At 51.0% G+C, this 12,759-nt stretch overlaps 1 protein-coding gene across 1 annotated transcript in view; it reads right to left on the reverse strand.

Moving 5' to 3' along the window:
• Positions 1-418: 418 nt before the first annotated feature.
• MAMLD1 (mastermind like domain containing 1) overlaps positions 419-12,759 on the reverse strand; it is a 51,318-nt gene continuing 38,977 nt past the window's right edge. The window contains 3 exon segments of the mRNA XM_027769374.1: positions 419-495; positions 1,701-1,785; positions 7,638-7,881. Of these exon segments, the coding sequence (XP_027625175.1) occupies positions 1,745-1,785; positions 7,638-7,881 (285 nt within the window). The 3' untranslated portion in view covers positions 419-495; positions 1,701-1,744.

Genomic DNA, 12,759 nt, shown 5'->3' on the forward strand with positions numbered 1-12,759 from the left:
GCTGCTGCATGCTATTATCAACTGTGCTCGGGGCTGCTTCCCTCGAAACCACCATGGTTGCAGCTGCTGCTACTGCCATCCATGCAGCGTTACTGAACGTGGTGGGTATTCTTGGCACACTGGGCTCTCTGAGCTGGTGGGGACTTGAGGGCTGGCTGCCCAGGGGGCTGGGGCAGAACCTGGGCAGGGGCATTCCAGAGGCAGTGTCACCAGAACTCTGAGCATTCTGGCAGATGGAGCCAAGACCACCTAGGGGGGTCTGGGCTGAGTGTGAGGGTATGGGAAACTGGGGATCAGAGTCAAAACCCCCCTGCTGCCTCCCTGGAGTTGGTTCGATCATGCCCATGCCCTTGGGGCTCTGGTGCCTGGCAGGTGGGATCATTCTTGGGTTTGGATTGTCCTGAAGGAGCCTGGTTCTGGGCGACATCGAGCATTGGCTGGAAGGGGGGCTTGCCTTGGTCTGGCTACACTTGGGGGTGACTTGTTCTTGGATGGCTACAGAGGGAGAGAGAGAGAGAGAGAGAGAGAGAGAGAGAGGCAGGGATCTGTGGGCTGCAGCTGCAGAAGGGGAGGGGGGCTGCCACCCCAACACTGACTTTTCATCTCCCACCCTTGGCCTCTCCTTGGCAACCCTTACTCCCCAAGTCCTCTCAACTTCCCTCATTTTCCACCCTTACTCTGGACTGCAGTTCTTCTGAGAAGCCCTCCCAGACTATCCAGGTCTGTGCTCGTACCCTGCCCCCCTAAAGCAGATCCCACTGGATTGAAACGCTAGCTGATATCTGACCTACCCTAAAGGCTATGCTCAACTACTAAATAGGTCTCTCTCTCCTCTAGCAGTGCCTAGGTTTAACCTTTCCAACTAAGTTTCAATGTGGCCTCATAAGGTTAACCCCCTGGAGGTCACTGGCCTTCCTGAGACGTGTCTGTCCTGTCCCTTCAGCCTGGGCATGTGACATAGACTTAGCTGGTACCAGACCCAAAGAGTCGGGGGTTTTGCATGATCATGAAAGAGCAATAGTGTACAGTGGCAGCACCTGTCTGAGGGCAAGCAGCTTCCCCTGAGCCCCTGGCAAATGCTGAGCCCTTGGTCTGAGCCAACCTCACCCCACCAGCGTGAAAGTTTGCTAGTTTGTGTGCTCTGTCAAGGTGGGACTATGTCTGGTGTCTTGCTAACTGCTGTATCCCTGGCCAATATAGCTTGATCAGCTTTCCAGCTGCTGTGGAAGGGTGTTTGTGTAGGTAGGCTCCTCTCTGAGTACCCACCCCTAACCTCTTTTCCATTTCTTACACCTAAGAGATGGTGAAGGCTACCCCAGCAGTGTGTGACTGTGAGTGTGGAAGGCAAGGAGGGAGGGATGGCCCTAAGGGGATTGTGATACACATCACAGGGAGCTGGCCCCCTCCATTGAGAATAATGCATCAAGAGGCCTGACTCAGCTTAATCAACCCTGTGAATTAAACAGTGAATTTTGAGTTATTAAGATCTAGCCTGCAATTTGAGATCCTGCTCTTCAAATTGCTTTCAACATGAGGGATCCAACCTGGGTACTATTTAGCTGACTTTCAGACCCCGTTTCCCCTGTGATGCTTTCAGAAACATGGACAGTAACTACTCATTCTGAAGAGAGTTCACACTTCACCCTCACATGTGCATCCTCTTGCTGGCTCCTTTGGGAACATTGACTTTAACTGCTTACCTTCAAATCGACTCATCTGTTGGGTGATATATAAACTTCGCTGTTCAAGGGTCATTGCCATAAGACCTGATCTCTGCTTCTCTTGCTAAACAGAAGATGAAAAAGACATGTTAAATTATAGCTACCAAGAAATATTAGCCTTGATATCGCCGTGCGGGGACCTAGGACTTGGCTTTGGTGGAGCAGAAAGCATGAGTGAACACATTGACACACAGTCGCATGCATGCCACACCCCGCGAGCAAAACTCCACAGATATAAATAAAAGTAGGATTCTTCACCTGGGTTAAAAAAAAATAAACTGCAACAGCATAGGATGGGACAGGAGAGACAGCTTGATAGCAAGAGCACATAGAAAAAGACTTAGGCATTTTGGATGTCCGTCTGCTCAAGATGGATCAGCAGTGATATGTGGTCACCAAAAGAACAAATGTCGTATTAGGCTGCATTAATAGAGGCAGAGGATGTAGAAGGAGGGAGGTGACAGTCCTATGCTACTCTGCCTTGGCCAGACTATGCCCACAGGGTCAACAGGAGTCTGGGCATGCCAGTCTTGGGAGAGCCAGACAAGCTGGATGCATTCAGAAGACAGTAAATAATAGGAGCATGGGCTGGATTTCAAATTAGCCAGAGTGGGAATGGTTAAGGGATACTGGGGCTGGGGCAGAGTAGACTCTCCCAGCTCTGCAAGGCTGTCACCAGCAATGGCCTGAGACTGGGTGGTCCTGGCCTGAGTGGCCAGACGATCACATGGTCAGGTGGACACACTGTCCAAAACTGGGAGTAGCCACACACTCTCTGCCAACTTCCCCACCTCCTCCTGACTGGTGGCAGCAAGGGCCACTGGGAGGGGCTTCCTGCCTCCAACTCAAAGCTGGCTGGGTGGGCAGGGGAGGAGCCAAGCTTTGGGATTGCCGTCTCAGCACTCAGTCTGGGACTGGCTCAAGGGACAAAGCAGATAGACATAGCCAGGACAGAACCCAATGAAGGCCCTAAGGCCCGGGGAAGGCCTGACATGCCCCGAGACCCTTGGTCAGTCCATGCCTAGTCGTGACCAGGTCCTAGGCTCAACTCTTTAGTCCAGTGCTTGAAGCCTCACAGCATGTAACCAGGGCAACCTGGCCATGTCTGCTCCCTTGCTGCCACCTCCGACCCCTTTCTCAAGACCCCTGCTCGCTGGTATGCCAGCAACAGAGGCAGCTCTCTCCGGGGCACATGTCCCGAGAATACTTTCTGGCCTGTATCCCACCAGATGCCAGAAATCCTACGATATGGGCCCATTAAGTGTCAGCGTTTCCAGCCAAGGGCACTGGGTGGGGGCTGCCATGGCAGCGGGTGAGTGGAGGGCTGCCGCTTGGGTGTGAGCCCAGCTCTCGGGCCTGGCAGAAGTTCCTGGCCTCCGTTCCTGCCAAGACAGAGAGGACAAACACACAGCACCAGGAACACTACACCAGAAGCGATTTCACCAGGCGAGGCCTACTTTTCCGTTCTACCGGCTCTTAGCTTGCTTCCTGTCCTAGCTCTTGCTGTCTGACCAGGGGTGGCCGGTCAGATGAGAGGCTGTGCTAACAAGCTCACTGTGCTGTGGCTTCAATCCTTCATTTCATGTTATCTCCCTAGGCCCATGTGGACACTGTAAAATGGGGATGGGGGACATGACCACCCAAGGCTACACCATCTGCATCTGCCTGAGATGCTCAGGCTAGGTGACCTTTTCTCACTTTTGCTCTTCCCCTGGTCCTTATACCAGCCCTAGGTCACTGGGACAGAATATCTACAGCCCCATGTTACTGATATGATGCCCAAGGCTCTGAGAGGTGAAATGACTTGCCCAAAGCAACATGGCAAGGAAGTGCAATGCACTGTCCACTGCCTCTAGGGACAGCTTCCCGTGTGACCAGCTAAGTCTATACCAACCTTAACTCCACCCCCACGAACTGCCCATTAGTTTGGTCAAATAACACAGTGAGGCAGGGATGGGGGGTGCAGGGGGCAGACGGAGGTGAGAGTGTGGCCAAAGGACAAGCAGGGGAAGGGCAGAGAAGACCAAAGGGAAGGATGTAGAGAGCAAGTCAAGCCAGGGCCATGGGAAACAAAAGGAAAGGCAGGACTGGGGCAGGAGCCTGAGGGCGGCAGATATGGGTGGTGCCACCAGATGAAAGAGTGCTGCCCAAAGGCCCAGGGTTACAGGGCATGTATTCATCTAAGGAGGTGTGACCGCCAGAGCACCCAGACTTGTGGAGAAATCCAGTTGGTGGCATCACTATGGAAACTGCCAGATCAAGAGCACCGTTGCATACAGCCTGTGGTGCTGGTGGTCAGCTTTGTAGGACCCTTATGTCTGGGGTGCCGCCAACAAGTGGGACCCTCCCTGGGTCTTCAGCTGCTGGGCTGTCTAGTGGCACCACCAATCCTCTGTTCCCACCCTGGTCCTGTTGTCCCTGGCAAGGGGAGCCAGGGCATCCTCTCAGGCCACCCGAGGAGGCAGTTTCCTTTGTTTTGTACACGGAGGCTCCCATCCTTTGTCCTGAATCAATGTGCTCCAAAGATAAGCCCCAAGAAAACAGTTGTTGCCTTTTGACACTGACAATTAGAATCGTTGGAAAACTGAGAAAACAGGAAATGACAAATGGATTCAGTGACCAGGAGGAAACGGTGGCTGCGAGGTGCTGCTTAGTGACAGACACTCACTTTCTGCTCTCCGTAGAGAGATGGCCCAGGCCATGTGGCTTTTTATAAGCCAATTTATGAAGGAGATGATCACATGACTCCATTTTCTAGGATTGAACTTGTCGGGGCACTGGGTCCTATTGTCCAGGCGACACTGACGGGCAGCACTGACAGGCGGGGCCTGTGTGAAACCAGGTGTTCTTCTCCAGTGGTGGCCTATGGCTGGGGCCAGCAAGAAATCTCACAGAGAACCAAGGCTCTGGTTCTTCCAATGTCACCTCCTCCCAGCAGCTCATTTTGTGTGGGAGGGGAGAGAGAGTTGAAAAGTCTGGCCCATCCAAACCCTACTACTGCCCACTGGCACGAATGAGCCACTGGCAGACCACCAAATGCTCATGTCCTCTTGCCCCCAGGCCCCACTGGATGCTTCCCCTTCATCACTGCAGAAGATGCTACTTGATACTACTTCAGCCAGCCACCTTTCAGGTAAAGGGACTCGGGGCGGGGTGGGGGGGGGGAGGGCCAGGGGGCTTCGGCCTGATTCAAACTGAAGTTACTCTACCCATGATGCCATGGAGATTATTCAGACTTGGAGTGGGGTCACATGAAACCACCACTGGGAGATGGCAGGGAGTGGATCCGAAGCTTTGTTTTGTAGAACATGTTGGGAGGAGGAGGAGGAGAGAGAGGAAAAAGAGGAGGATGAGGGAGAGGACAAGAGAAGAAGGAGGCAGAAACACTGCCCCATGAGAATCCCCCAGAAGTTAATGAGCACTAGTGGGGGTTGTGTGCTCACTGTTCCATGAGGAAAGCACCTTTTTGTGTCATCTTTGGAAGCCAGAATTAGAAATAACTCACTTACCATTCTGACTTTCCCTCTGAAATGACAGGAAGATGACCTACCACACAGAGCCACCCTGTAATCAGGTGCTGAGTGTCAGGCCCCATATTGGTGGGAACCTCTGAGACCTGTGACTCTGGCTGACCATGGTCCATAGCCAGAGGTCCAGCTGAGTGGGTGTTCCTAGGCAAAACTACTCAGGTGACTCTCATACTATAACCCCTTCCTCCATTGACTGGCAGGGGAGTTGTGTTTCCTAGGCTGCTCCTAACTCTCAGGAGGCATAGGCATAGAGAGTGATGAGCGTGTGTCAGGCCCTACTCCTCCCTGTGGACCATGGGGGCTGAGGTGTGGGGCAGCTGCCGGTTTGTACTCCCAGAGTGTGGCCGGAAGGATGAGCACACAGACTCTGGGGGCCCTGACTCCCTGCCCAAGTGCCTGTTAGGAGGTAGAGCATGCAGGAAGTGTAGTCAGGACTGTAGGTCAGCTGACATACATCTACCATGAGTCTCCTCAGGGCCAGGCTGTGCCGCAGGTCGAGGGATGTCAGTGTACATCTTAGCTTGTGTGGAGTGTGGAGTTTACCACTGACCCAAATAAACTCCTGGAAGTGGTTTATGTTCTAAGGACTGGCTGGGAGAGGGTAGGGAGTGGGCAGCATTGGGAGAAAGCTTGGGTCAGGGTACTAGATCCTGTGAGGGTCTAAAACTGACCCTGTCATTCCGTATGTGAGGCCAAACTAGGGCGATGGTGGCCTGCTGGCTTCTTTGCCCCTGGAGGCCTGGCACCGGACCTGGGCACTTTGCCCACAGGAATGGCACTGCCTGTGGTGAGTGAAGCTGTCAGTCAGGGCATCATAAAATAAATGTCAACAAAGGTGAATGGCAGAGATCTGTAGGTCATCCTTTTCACCCTCTGTTCTCTGTCTTCCCACTTGACCTCTGATGTGTAACTCTATTCCACCTCCCCCACCATCTTGCTGGTTTCAGGGCAGTTGGTCCTGGAAGAGCTTGGTTTCAATGCTGGGCAGGGGGAACAAACATCTCTCCAGCCCACCTTTCTTTCCCCTGTGGAGCCTGCATCTTTGGCCTCACACCCACTCAGGCTGGGCTGACAAGGTGGCTGTGCTAGGGAGAGCAGCTAGTGAATGCCAGTCTTCCTTCCAGCCCCCAGGTGGGGTCAACTTCCAAGACTCTCAGGGAAGCATGGGGCCAGCCATCTGGCCCGCCCCCTACTGCTGGACCAAAGGGGCTGGCATGGGAAGAGAGATGATAGGTAGGGGCAGCTGGGATCCTTGCACTCGTGGCTTCCAAGAACGGGGAAGGGGCAGGGAGTGGAAACAGTGACATCCTTAATGGACATGGCCTTGTCCACGGGTTAATTCTGTTTCCCTGGCAGCTTTGTGCCAGACAAGACTTTCCTGGCTTCAGCTGGAAAGTGAGCAGCTGAGAACTGTGGCTCTGAGAGAGGGGGAGAAATCAATAGCCCCAGAATGGAAAGCACTGCTTGTTCTTCCAGGCCAGGGCAGGCAGCACGAAGAGAACAAGGCTGTACGTACCAAAGCAGAATGCCCATTAGAGGCCAGATCTGGGAGGCCCTTCTGGCTCAATGACCGTCTTCTGATCACTATCCCTTAGAGCATGCTCCTTTGTCTGGTTTTCTCTGCAGACAGGGAAGACATCCTGTGCACACTGATATTTCATGATGCAAATGGAATTCTCTGCAAAGGCCCGCTCTGGCTGGCATCCACCCCGTTGCTCTCATGCTTACTCGTGATCCCTTGGGGCGAGTCAAACCATTCCTTCTAGATTCTAGACTCCAGTGGATGATCTGAACTCACAGACTTCTTGGGCAGCGTTGGCTTGGACTTCTGCCTGCCCTCCCTGGGCTGCCAGACCTCCCCACTTGCAGGGTGCAGGAGTCCTGGGTGGGGTCCAGGAGTCCCACGGGGTGCAGAGTCCACAGCAGGTGGCTGGCACGAGAGGCAGTTCCTGAGTACTCACCAGGTATCAAGCAGCAGGCATTGGGCAGGGGGATTCAGAGGTGCAGAAGCACAACCCCTGTCTCCCTGGGGCTCCCAGTCTGGTCACAGGGACAGACAGGCAGGCAGGGAAATGGGGTGCCGGAAGGCGTAAGGCAGAGGGAGCCAGCAATTGCACCTTGGGCAATCCCCAGCTCATTTTCCTGCAGGTGAGGCTGAGACACTTGGAACACTCTGCTTGCTTGGCTTGTCCCTTTGCCAAAGAATGCCGGGGAGAAAGCAGAGAAGCTGCAGGGCCAGAAAGCTCTAGGAAGCTCTCCTATGGGCACAGAGCTGTCACCTCCTGTGTTCCTCCCAACAACCCGGTGAAGCAGGCGGGCAGGCTGAGCAGGGGACTACGCCCCGGTTGGCAGATGAGTAAAGCGAGGCTCAGGGGAAGTGACTTACCTGCAGCGTCGCAGCTAGGCAGCAGCGGAGCAGGAACCTGCCTCCAGGCCTTCGGATCCCAGCCGCCCCAGGGCGCTGCCTCTGAGGTGCTGTACGAGGAGGTGACTCGGGCCAGCTCATGAGCAAAGGAGCTGCCGGGCAGGAAGGACTCACTCCCCAGGGCCTGGCGGGATGGGGGCTGTCGCCCGAGGCAGACCTGGGGGGGTCTGGCTTCCCCCAGCTTGCAGGCTTTGTCTACATGAGTCTACAACAACCGAGTGAACAGTCCATCAGCTGCAAGGCCACAAAACGGTCCTGACTGATCTTGTCACTGCCCGGCCGCCTAGCTGGGACGTTGGGGTGTTGTGGTTGGGGAAGCAGAGCCAAATAGCTTTGTGGTCTGAGCTTGTCTCCGGCCACAGACCCCCAGTGAAAAGCTACCGCCTCTCTCCACAGACAAAGCACAGTGATGTCTTCCCCTTCCTAGCCCATCAATGTTTTACATACAATTTGGAGAGGGAGGTGGTTCTGGACCACTTAGTGCCCAACATGGATCTCATGTGAAGAATTCCCTGCCTTGAATAATCACTGCCTTGCTGAGAACAGGAATAAAGCTAAGTCAGACAGCTGGTTCATCAGCAATGATCTTGACAAACCCTGGTACCCCTCCCCTGCTCCCAGAGCACACGACCCCAGACCCATTTGAAGATGTGAGTGTGTAGACATGCTGAGGGATCTGCAAACCAAAGGGAGAATGCAAAAGCAAATAGTTATATGTTATTATTTTTGTTTGTTTTTGAGAGTTTTTTGCTATAGGGTGCGTGCTCTCACCAGAGAGACAGAGACAGAGAAATAGAGAGACAGAAAGCAAGAAATCACCCCCCAGGGGGGATGGCCGTGCCACAATCCCTTCTCCTCCGTTCTCCTCTCGGGATCTTGGGCACACACGCACACACACCAGGCGTGAGTTTAAGCCACCGGGTCCGGGACTCGACCTGTGGTCAACTACATGGGAGTCCAGTGACTTAGTCATCACGCTCTCTGCTGGTCCCCATATGTTATTCTTACAGTGACCAAGTCCTGCACTGCAGCCCTTCTGCTCTTCACCCCTCCGGGGCCTCTGTGTTTGGGGACATGTGTGTGAAGGACTTCCCCTTTCCATCATTCTTTAAAAAACAGGGGTTTCACCAGAATGGAATGTATTGAATGGTGTATGACTCAGTTCTTTCAACCAAAGGCAATTAAAATAACCTCACACTCGATATCCATGTCAGTGAAAGCTTCAAATCTCAAGAGAACAGACACTGCCCTGACATCCTGATGACCATGTCAAGTGTTTAGTGACAGTGGTGTCCAAAAGGACCAGGGGAGGCCTGCCTTGATAACCAGTTGCTCTTCTTAATACATGAAGCAGCATCTCCACTCTCATGCTTTTGTGATGCCTGAGCTGTAGGTGGTCTTCTGTGGCTACCATGGAATATTCCAGTGGCAAGAAACACACTCAGCCCCCAGATTGAAGCTGGACATTTGGGATCACTGAGCACCTACTGTGAGCATATCTTCGCAGTAGATGTTTGGATACATTACTTGAAATAACTTGATTGCTACCACTAAGTGTACCTTATATTTGCTATTCTCCAGCACCAACATTAGTGCTTTAACTATCTAGTCTCACTCAGTTCTTAGAAACAGCCACCTGTGAGGCAGGAACTACTATTGTCCTTATTTTACAGACGAGGCCACTGAGGCCCAGAGAGGTTGACTGAGTTGCCCAAAGTCACACAGCTAGTTAGTAGCAGAGCTGGATGGCAACCCAGGTTGGCCTCATTCCCAAGCCTACACATGTTTTGCCAGGGTGTGTATGTGAGCGTGTGTTCAGTCACTAACTTGCTGTATGGAAAACAAGTTTTTTTAGAATTTTTAAAAAACTTTATTTATTTATTTTATTTTGACCAGAGAGGAAGATAGAGGGGAGAGAGAGAGAGAGAGAGAATGAGAAAGTAAGCCACCAGGTCTGGGACTCAAACTGCAGTAGGCCATGTGGGAGTACAACGTCCTTAACTACCACACCACCTGCCGGCCCCTTGGAAAACAAATTTTAAATGCAGAAAGGTAGTTAATATGTGCCATTAAGAAAATCTAGGCAAGATTTTATAAGGGGAACTCCTGGAAAAATGTAAGGACAAATTAAAAATATGTAAAATATGTATGGGAATAGGAAGATAACCTATCTGGAAAGTTTCAGAGATGACACCCCCCACCCAAAACTGAAAGCCAAAAGTGAAACCCAAAACCAACATGAAATATCCTTAACAAGTAAACCCAATGCTTTTGAGGAAAATGACTTCTTTGCCATTTTGATGGGATTTACACCACCTACACCAGAACACCTCTGCCTGAGCTGAGCGTTTGCACCGAGCTGAGCTCACTGGCCATCTTGGAGTTTTGCTTCATCAAGTTCCAGCTTGTCCTTGGAGCAAGCTCATCTGGGACATGAGCAAAAATGGTGCTTTCTGCAATTAACCATTCTTTATGCCTGCCCACCTAGCTCCTGGATCATCTTACACGCGATCTGGCAGCACATTGAAGGGTTTAAAGTCAGGTTCTGGTCATTGCCTGCTCCATGACGACACATTCTGAAAGCAACGAAAGGGGCTTATTTGTGAAAAACTGAAGCGTTTACAGCTTTTGCTTAGGAATCCCTGGTAGCTTTGTGTGACTTGTAGGACATTAGTAATGGGTCAAAAAACAGGACCCCTATCAGCACTAACATCTGCTTGCACTGCCTCAGTAGTCCATCAGGCAGAGGAAACCTGCAGGTGCCTCATGGAAAGGGCCAGAGAGATGCCCCAACAGCACGAGCAGTTCTACTTCAGCGGCACTCGAGAGCAGGCCTGGGAGCTAGACAGTGTGCAGCACTGGAGTGTGGTGGAGCAGTGGAATGCAATGCTCTGCAGGGCTGCCCCACATGGGAAGTGCCCTGTTCCAGTCTGCACACTTTACTGAGAATGCCGGCATGCACGTGCCCAAGGCTCTTGGATGGCTAAAGCTGAGGGGTGAGTTCCAGTGTCAAGACCCTATCGGAGATAGCTCTTTCTTCCTCTGTTTATCTCTCTCTAGATCATAGAAATAAAGAAATAAAATTTAAAACAAAAAGAGAGAGAGAAAGAGTGGGTATGGCAAAATCCATGCAGATGGAGCTGATCGGGTGCAGGCACTATGCAGATCAGTGCCACCCCCAGTTCAAAAATAAAATAAGAAATGAGATTCAGCCTGAGCTCCAGCGGACCGGGAGCTTTATTTATAGCTAATGCATGTGCGTTTCCTCCATTTTATTTACTTAGAAAAAGAATCTGCTCATCACCCTGTTAAGTATGAGGACCAACCTCCAAAGGAAGGGTATTGATTGGGTTGTTGGAAAAGTCATGATGCATTTTTTGCATAGAAAAAGTATGTCATGACTTTTTAGATGACCCAATAGTTAGGAGCATTTCAACTTCTTGAGTTTTCTAAATATGAATCCATCTCTCCAGGGAGATTTTAAAAGTTTGTGGAAAAATGAAATTTAAAAATATTGAAATCCACACATAATTTTCTTCATGAGATACCCTTCCATGAAGTTTCTGAAGGCCCTACATGTCTTTGGGACCAATGTACATCTCAGAAAAGCAAGTAAGTCGGTATTCAGTGGGCTGCTAGCTCTTTTGGGCTGGCTGGTTTCACAGCACTCTGAATTTCACAGAATTAGACCATGACATAGATAGGGTCCAATTGTGGCACCCCATTTCTGGAGCTCACACTCATTCATCCTCCCAGACTCACAGCTTCCTATGTCAGAGAACTTGCTGGAATCAGGTCGGCCCAGGTGGTGAGAGATGAAAGCACATCCTGCTAGGCAATGTTGCCGGTACTCCCCATCCCTTGGTCCCACCCTCTGGGCAGCCTGGCTTTGCATTCTGTGTGTCCTGTACTCTACCCTCCAGTCATGCCCACCTTCTTGCAGCTTGTCAGACCAGTTGCCATCTGTGCTCCTTGGTTGGCCCATTCTGGGCAAACAAGATTCTACTTTGGGAATTCTGTCCTTAGAGATCTAGCTTTCTCCTCTTACTCTGGAAATTCTGCCCCTCCTTTGAGGTCCAGCTCCTATGGCTGACCAAACATTCTAACTGGGCCAAGTCTTAGTCATCTCTAAGTCCCTCTGGTGCCACAGAGTGCCTGGCATAGGCAAAGAGATCAGTGAATACTTAGAAAATTCAACTAACTTCTGTTATTAGCATGGTGTGATGGCCCAGGAATTTAGGAGATTATAATCTGTTGAGCACAAACCAATCTCCTTTTGGGATGGATGCCAATGACAAACTGAGCCTTTACTCTCATTTTTGCACATCTACTCATCCCTTTTCAATGCTGGTAGGTTTAAAAACCCATCAATAGAACCAGAACCAGTGACCATAATCATATGGTGAACATAATGTTAAGCACATACACTATGTGTAAGGCACATAACTCTGTACACACATGCATTTGCAGTAGAATGCCCCTAGTTTACAACACAAAGAAGTGGAGATAGTTTGCTCAGGTCCCTGATTGGCAGGCAAGGTTGGGAACTGGCAGAGTGGCTAAACATCAAGCAACTGCTAAGGCTTGGAAGTACATAGGCTCCTTCTTTTTAGATGACCCAATAGTTAGGAGCATTTCAACTTCTTGAGTTTTCTAAATATGAATCCATCTCTCCAGGGAGATTTTAAAAGTTTGTGGAAAAATGAAATTTAAAAATATTGAAATCCACACATAATTTTCTTCATGAGATACCCTTCCATGAAGTTTCTGAAGGCCCTACATGTCTTTGGGACCAATGTACATCTCAGAAAAGCAAGTAAGTCGGTATTCAGTGGGCTGCTAGCTCTTTTGGGCTGGCTGGTTTCACAGCACTCTGAATTTCACAGAATTAGACCATGACATAGATAGGGTCCAATTGTGGCACCCCATTTCTGGAGCTCACACTCATTCATCCTCCCAGACTCACAGCTTCCTATGTCAGAGAACTTGCTGGAATCAGGTCGGCCCAGGTGGTGAGAGATGAAAGCACATCCTGCTAGGCAATGTTGCCGGTACTCCCCATCCCTTGGTCCCACCCTCTGGG

The sequence above is a fragment of the Tupaia chinensis genome, unplaced genomic scaffold, assembly GCF_000334495.1.
Source record: "Tupaia chinensis unplaced genomic scaffold, TupChi_1.0 Scaffold149448_1, whole genome shotgun sequence".
NCBI lineage: Eukaryota > Metazoa > Chordata > Mammalia > Scandentia > Tupaiidae > Tupaia > Tupaia belangeri.